The 8,762-nt window shown below is 20.9% G+C and overlaps 2 protein-coding genes across 3 annotated transcripts in view; one reads left to right on the top strand and one right to left on the bottom strand.

The window, feature by feature from the left end:
• Nucleotides 1-470: 470 nt before the first annotated feature.
• Nucleotides 471-7,762, bottom strand: LOC102676192 (translocation protein SEC63 homolog). Its single transcript, XM_006618163.1, has 12 exons — nucleotides 7,263-7,762; nucleotides 6,453-6,555; nucleotides 6,271-6,385; nucleotides 6,069-6,174; nucleotides 5,641-5,864; nucleotides 5,054-5,215; nucleotides 4,588-4,828; nucleotides 4,281-4,426; nucleotides 3,489-3,636; nucleotides 1,476-1,959; nucleotides 1,109-1,400; nucleotides 471-921 (listed from the first exon to the last, which is right to left on the bottom strand). The coding sequence occupies exons 1-12, from the start codon at nucleotides 7,384-7,386 to the stop codon at nucleotides 781-783; spliced, it is 2,286 nt and encodes a 761-aa protein (XP_006618226.1). The 5' UTR covers nucleotides 7,387-7,762; the 3' UTR covers nucleotides 471-780.
• A 581-nt stretch (nucleotides 7,763-8,343) lies between these two features.
• LOC102675374 (sphingomyelin synthase-related 1) overlaps nucleotides 8,344-8,762 on the top strand; it is a 2,707-nt gene continuing 2,288 nt past the window's right edge. The window contains exon 1 of one of the 2 annotated variants that reach the window (XM_006618158.2): nucleotides 8,344-8,542. The gene's annotated coding sequence lies outside the window, so the exon portion shown is untranslated. The remainder of the gene's footprint in view (nucleotides 8,543-8,762) is intronic. The other variant, XM_031511701.1, reaches the window with a different exon arrangement.

The following is an 8,762-nucleotide window of genomic DNA, read 5'->3' as shown; positions in this document are numbered from 1 at the left end:
ATATGAAAATAATATATATTTTTAAAAAAAATTAATAAAAAAATTGATTAATAGTTATTTATTTTGAACATTATGGAACTTACCTTTTTTAAATATCACACACAAAAATAAACATATAAGAATAGATTTTAATATCTGTAATAAAATTGATTATTATTATATATGTATAGAAATAAGTATATATATATTATAATTATTTGTGATTAAATTATATTTACAATTCTGACATTTAAAATTTTAAGATTCATTGTGATTATAGAAACAGATAGGATACTGTTTTATAATAAACTGTATCAATAGATTTTATCTTTAACAAAAAATTATGGTTGAATGGTTGAATGAATATATAAGGCAAATGTTTTTATTTTGCTTTCACTTGATGAGATTAAGAATTTTCAATTCTTATTAATATATTTTATTATAAATTCTATATAATAATGAGAAATATTAAATAAAATATCAACAGTTTCTTATTTTGAAATGTATTTTATTAAAAAAACTGTATATACATCCTAAACTGAGGATTAAACAACAATGTTAAAATAAATATGATTTTCATTTACTATTACTTTCTCTTCACTGAAAAATCTTACACACCATACTATTTTTTCTAGATTGTCCACGTATATTAACAATTATGCAATTTCACGTATAAAAGTTCATTGTACATTAACTTGACAAGTAAAAAAAGAGGAAAAATGCGAACATTTTCAATATCTATTTAGAGTTTTGAAACAAGTTTGAAACTTTCAACTGTTTCAAAAGAAATAGATATTATTATTATTCATTATCACTGATATCTTCATCAGTTGTATATTCGGAATGTTCATCAGCTGCATCTATATCTTCTGCTGTTTCTTCATCTGAAATATCCCACTGAGGATGTTCCGTGGGAACTTTTGGTGCTTCTTTCACATCCAGCTATAAATAAATATTTTTAAATTAAGTATAATAATAGATAATAATAATAAGTATATAATAAAATATATATAATAATAAAATATAAATATATAATAAAATATATATAATAATAAAATATAAGTATATAATAAAATAATAATAATAATAATGAAATTTCAATTTCTATAAATAAAGTTTTATTACATACCTTAATATCTTGAGCTTGATCAAAGCCAAGATAAGAATCACTACGTAAACACACAGTAAATGTATAAACACCTGGCCATCGTGGTGCTGTAAATTTTAACTGAACTTCTTCAAAATGTGCTAACGACGTAACATAAATAGGAGTTGTTAATAAAGTTTGACTTTTGCGATCACAAATATAAACCCACCAATATTCTTGTTTAACATCTGGAAAAAGTGGGCAATGCACTTCATGTGATATATTACTTCTTCCTTCTAAAACTTTTTCTCTTTTTGAAATTCTTTGCTGAAATCTGCTTAGAAAAATATTAGTACATATAAAAAATTATTATTATATATATCAAATTATTATAAAATAATTATTTTACCTTTCCCATTCTGTATCATCATCATCTATAGACATATCTTTTTTTTCATGATTATCTTCATCATTACTTCTGTCACTATCAACATCACTGTCACTGACATCAGATAGTTTATCTTTGGAAGACTCTTTCTCTATTTTATCTTCTTTTTTCTTTGCATTAGGAGTATTTGTTTGTTGAGCGTTATTGCTAGACTGTAATTGTGTCTGAGCATTCTTTGTAGAAGTAAATTTCTTACTAGTACCTTTTTTATGGGACTTTTTTTGACCTTTCTTTTGCCTAAGCCACGCCGGCTTTTTTACAGTTTGATTCTGTTCTTCTGACACTTCATCAGGAGCTTCATTGCTTAGTTTACTATCATCAATCATAATTTGTTCTTTGATAGTATCATCTCCAAATAAATGTTTCATATCTTTACGAGTTAATGATACTGTTACAGTCACAATTGCACCAGCAGTATAAACAGTTGGATTTTCATCATCAATTACTGAAATTAAATAGAAAAAAAAAAATTATATCTTATACATATATAAATATATAAAAAAAAATACATCTCAATTTTAATAATTTTTAAATATATTATAGAAAACAATATTTTAAACAATATTTTTCCATACATATATTTTAGTTTCGAGATATTTGCAAAAAATGATTGCTGCTACTACATTGAATTTTGTATGTATGCGTCTATGATAGCATATACATTAATATATGACTGTCACTTATCAAATATTTTATAAACATATCATATTTTATTTAAACACATAGCAGTTGATAAAATAAAAAAATAAAAAATATAAATAAAAAACGGATGAACTAATATTATTTAGTACTTATCTATAGAAAGCTTGTATCTTTGGATTTTTTGGATTTATGGAATGCAAAAATAAATATAAATAAATATAACAACCCTTAAGCGAGCAAAATTACAATGACTAAATACTTATGTTATAATAATAGATATTAAATATGTGTAAAAGAGTTTTATGGTACATGAATCGCATGGTAGGTCTACACCTGCTTAATATACGTGGAGAGTGAAAGATGATGATCGCCGAAGTACGGAGATGATCGACAATCGTGGATCGATTCCTGAAAGAAATAAGACGATATCATCACAAGAAAAAAATTGAGTCATCAGATCGATTTATTAGCAATTGCAATCTCGAATTGTGTGGATGCTAAAAAAATTCTTGAGCATTTTTTTTCTATTCATATTATAAGGGAAATATGTATCTTTTTAATAATTGATATTTATAAATATATAGTAAATATTTTATAAGTTAATGAAATAAAAAATAATATATAAATAATTACTTTATATGATTTTTCAAAAAAGCAGTGCTCTATAAAATTCGATCTGTTTTCAAAAGTTTAATAAATTAAAAAAGTTAAATATATAATTATACCGGACAAATATCTTATCGATGTGATAATCGATAGAATAGGCGATGATAACACTATGAATTATAAAGTCTATAAGATTTGTTTTTTATTCTTTACATATGAAATTGTTATTCGTAATTTAATTATTATCGTAATTTCCGTTATTATCCGATATTCCGAACTTCACTTGCCCAAAGATTGTTTTATATTTTATTATCGCATTCTATGGATCTGTGGAATGTTGAATTGATTTTTAAATTCATAAAAATTTATGAGAAAATAGCTTTTTGATCAGTTTATATTCTACATTTTATATATCTTAATTGCTTATTGTTAGGATGTATTTATATAAATATTAAATAAGAAGTATTGATGCATACACTATCATTGATGCATAAGTATAAACGAAATTCTATATAGCAATAACAACCATTTTTTGCAAATATTTTGAAAATTAAGACCAACAATAGTTATATAAGAAAAAATTGGTTAAAATCTTATTTTCTAACATAGTATATCTAAAATCATTGAAATTTGTAATATATGCCTTTTCTGTATAATTAAAAGAGCATAAAATATAAATATAAAATATATATTCAAAAGTAAAAAAAAATATTAAATAATTTTTACCTTCAGATCGTACTTTGAATTCTATATATGGCATACTTCCAAGAACTTTCATTACATCTTCGTATTGACTCTCTGATAAATGTCTAAGAATCAGTCTTCTTTCTTCTCCTTTCAATTGTGCAAATTGTTGAAGACTTTTGATTTGATGCTATTTTAGTTAAATAAATTTGATTAAATTTTAATATATAATATATATATTATAATATATATATTATAATATTATAAATTTTAATATATAATATATAAATTATAATATATAAAAAAAATTTATTACAAGTCAATATATTTAATTTTCATTTTATTATGTGAAATATATCTTTTAATTTAGATTTTTTTTAATTTAAAAATAATATAAATTAAATATTTCAAATATATAATAGCATTATGCTTGATTCAATTAAATGAGTCAATAAATATAAACTAATATGTGATTAATAATCAGATTTGATTTCTAAATTCCTATATACAATGAAAATATTAATATTTTCGTCTGGTCTTGTATAAAATATTTGACAAGAAACTGTTATAAATTTATTTTTAAATCAATATATTGTATTGCTTGATAACTGCATTATTAATTATATGAATATCATATATCTATATTGTCTTTTCGATTTGTTTTGTTGGATTAATTATAATTTTATTTTAATTTAATTTCAGTTTCTTTTTGTTCTGAAAAATTTCATGTTTTTGACTTGTAACATTCTTTTTTGTACATAGAGAAATATATTCTATATTGAAAAATTAAATTTTTTTAAATATCTTTTAAATAATATAATAATTGAATGATACCTTTTTTGGTAAGAAACATTTTAAATTGTCTTCAGTTATATGTGGTAACTGTAAAAGAGGATTTTTGAATTCCCAAAAGCCTTGTACTATCATTGCACATAATTTCATGCAATTTTCTACAGTTTTTATACTTGGTAAACGGGGAACTGCAAAAAAAAAAAAAAAATTCATTAAATTATAAGTATATTTATATTAAATTATAAAATATTTATATTAAATATTATTAGTATAAGATATTCTTTAGAATATTTTATTTAAAAAAAAAGAAACAAAAAAAATTTATAATTTATATAATATACATATGTACCTCTTCTAGCATAAGCTAATAAAATTACTCTATTAGCACAAGTTACCATCTCTTGAATCAAGTATGGACATTTTTTTACTATATATTGTTTATCTTTTTCTAATGTATTTGGATTTAATGGTATACGAGACAAATGTGCATGGATTAAAGCTCTAGCTTTAATTGAATATGAGCCATCATATGAATCACATAATGCTATTGCCTTGTTTTTTGCACCTAGATCTGGCAGTTGCTTAATGAGCTGGAAATAAAAAATAAAGATTATTTGATGTAATAAATTTTGTTATATAAAGAAATGTTTTATTTTAAAATAAAATAAATTATATTATATCATTTATTTTTTTTATAATAAAAAAATAAATATGTAAAACTAATATTAAAATAATAATATTTTGATCAATTAATACATTCTATTCACTTTAATATAATAATAAAAAATAATAAAATATTATAATATATATTTTACCGAATAAATTTCTTCACTATCTGTATATCTTTCAACTATTTCTGCATTTCGTTTCTTATGAAATTCATATGAAGCAGCAAGAATTGTAATAACTCTTTTTAATGACATTTGAGGATATTCAATGAAAAAAATATAATACAATCGAGTAGTTGCTAACAGTACCTAGAAATCAATAATGAGTTAAATTCAGTAATATTTATTTTGTTTATATTTAGTTACATATGTATATTATACTATTATTCAGTGAGATATTTTTAAACAATTCTAGAAATTCTAAAATAAACAATAAAAATTGATGTACAAAAATTTTGCTTAAAGCTTATTTATTATATATAGTTATAAGCAATTTAAATTTATATTAAATAAATTAAGATATAAACAAATTAAAATGAAAAAAACAATTTCACTTTTGATTTCATTTCCTTTCATCTAATACAAAATTTAATTGTTTATAATTCAATAAATAAGCCAAAATAAAAATTTTTGTATATCAATTTTTCTACTTATTTTGATTTTTAAAATTGAGATCAAAGATATCTCATGAATATATTGACATTCTAAATATATTGCAAATTAGATATATTTACTTGATCACCAGTATAACGAATACTTTTATACCACCACATTCCAACAGCTGTTGGCAAAACAAACATAAACACCAATGAGTAGAATCCCAAAACCCACACTGAATTTTCTTTTTCGACTATCCAAGATGGTAAAGCAATTCCAAAACTCATTGCTCCAGGACCATCTGGATTTCCATATTTTTCCCAGTTTTTTCGTGCTTCTTCATCCGTTAAAGCTTGATATGCTATTAATTTAAAATAAATAATATTAATTTTAATAGCAATTAAAATTATTTTAACTTTTATAATATTTATTTAATTATTTAATATAATTATGTTATTAAATATATTACTATTAATCAATTATAACAACAGCATATGTCAATAGTTAATGTATTTTATATATTATATTATTTTAACATTTAATTTTATATATTACTTATTTTAACCTTTAGTCAATCGCATGAAAGCTTTTTCATTTCCAGTTTCTTTATCAGGATGAAGAATTAAAGATAATTTGCGATATGCTTTCTTAATGTCACTTTGAGTTGCACTCTATAAATAATAATAATAACATTATATATTAATAACAATATTGAATAAATAAAAAATATATTTTTAATTGTTAATACTTGATCAATTAATACTTACAGAAGATACACCAAGTATTTCAAATGGATCAAAATTAGCCATTTCATAATCAAATTGTGAAACCTTATATGTCAAAAAGATAAGAACCACCCATCCAAGAATAATAAGAAATTTGCTACAATAATAATATAATATTATGGAAATCTAAAATTAATATAAAAATAGATATAATTAATACTTACTCAAATAATGCTTTGGTTTCTTTCCAAGGCTTATTAAGTCGTAGGATAACTTTTTTCTTTTTGCATCCATCACATTGGCATTCCTTTGCTTCTTGATCAGGATCTAATTATAAGTAATAACAAAAATAAATTAATTATATAAATAATCTTATTATTATTTATCTTTTGTTTTAATATGATAAATAAAATTTAATATATTTTAATATTTTATAAAAATAATAAATATAATTTTTATTAATTTACAATTATATAAATTAAACTTGATAAAGTGAAGATTACAAATTTCTTGATATTGAATCGTAAAATTATTGAAAAAAAATATTTATAAAAATCATTAAATTTACTAAAATTATATTATATATCATAAATCAAAAAATTTATTGATATATTATAAACTATGATAATCTATATATCTTAAAAACAATAAATTTTATTAAATGATATATATATATCCAAATTACTTTCTAAAAAATATATAATAAAAACTTAAAATAGAAAATATTATAAAATAGAATATATAACTATATTCAATATGATTCGTATTTAATATGTTACTAAAGTACAAGTATTCAAAATATTTCATTTCATTATTGAGGTTATTAGAAAATTAGTAACGGGATATTCACAATTAAGTGCTAGTTAGTCTTTCATTACAACTTTCATTTCATTATGAAGTGAATTAAATAAAGAAAAAATTAATATAAAATATAATAAAATTATATGATTCAATTGAAAATATAAAAATAAGAAATGTTATTATAATATAATTTATTTTTTATATTAATTTAAATAGATTGGTCTAGAACTAACCTTGTTTGGGACAACGTGGCCAAAAATAATACGTCACAGGTATTTGAAGAAGTGCCGAAAATGATAGTAGAAAGTAGAAAAACATTCCACCACTTTCGTCGTATTGAAATTTTTGGCCACTCATAGCTCATTAAGTAATAATCTTTAAGTATATTGTTTAAGTACATTCATTACTAAACTTTTCTTTGAATTCACGATACCATTCAATATACAGTTACAGAGTTGTCACCGTCAAGACTGCCAACTCAGCACAGAATTAGTTTAAGTCTGATGTGCAATTGGCGTTTATGTTTGATCGATTATGTTTATATTTACGCAATAAAAAATATAAAGAAATACATTAAAAGTCTCACGTTAAGAAATGATACGTTCTTTACACTGTAGAGTTACAGATTATTTTACTGCTTCTAAATGAACTTAGAATATGCCACTACATGATAATGCTATAATTTGTGATTCTATTGTACTCTGACCGTGAACAACGTCACTAATGCCAACGTCATATAAATATTAGCAGTAAACAATCTTGAATCGATATTGAAATCGATAGACATATCGACTTTATAAATATAAATCCATAAGAAAAGAATCATTATTTTTTAAATATTATTTTTTTATAAATTTAATATATTCTAATTTAAAAGTAGAGGAAAAATACTTGCTATATTAATTAATTTATAAGGGAATTGTTTGGAAATTATTCTAAATAATGTTAATTTATAAAATGTTTATCTATATATTAAAAATGAAAAGTTACTACAAAAGTAAGTATATAAGTAATCAAAAATAATATTGAATAAGAGAAAATGAAATACATATATTGTTTTCGAAAATTGAATTAAAAATATTTTATTTCATTTAACACTTTATTTTAAAGTAATTTTGATTTATTTCTATTATATTTAGATTTGATTTATATAGATTTTTTATGTGTTATTTATTTATTGTTTATTATTTATTAATATTTATTCATATTAATTCATATTAATTATTAATTAATATAATTTAAAATTAAAATTATATTAAACAATTAAAATTATCGAGATACTTACTATGCTTTAATTTGAAGAATAGTAAGTAATGAATATATCCAACTATATTCATGATATTCTAATCAATGGTTTTTTCTGGATTGGTTTATTTACAAATACTGCCAATGTATGATTTCGTTTGACAATAAGATCATATTCAATATTCAAGATACATATTCATTATGTACAATAAACGCACGAAAAAATTGTGATATCTAACTTTGATAATTCATATTTTAAATTTTTAAGGTAAGTCACATATTTTTGATTTGATTAAGGTTAAATACATTTCAAAATGAAAATAATTTAAATAATTATGTATATATATAAAGATAAACCAAAAATTCATAACCAAAAATTTATATAAAAATATATTTTTATTGTGATATTTTATATTATTTAGTAATTTTATTAATTAATAATTATTTTATTATTATTTATTATTATAATATTATTATAATATTGTTAT

Source organism: Apis dorsata, unplaced genomic scaffold (assembly GCF_000469605.1).
Source record: "Apis dorsata unplaced genomic scaffold, Apis dorsata 1.3 scaffold_342, whole genome shotgun sequence".
Taxonomy (NCBI): Eukaryota; Metazoa; Arthropoda; class Insecta; order Hymenoptera; family Apidae; genus Apis; species Apis dorsata.
The sequence above is the reverse complement of the archived record's forward strand: the minus strand, read 5'-3'. Positions and strand labels throughout refer to the sequence as shown.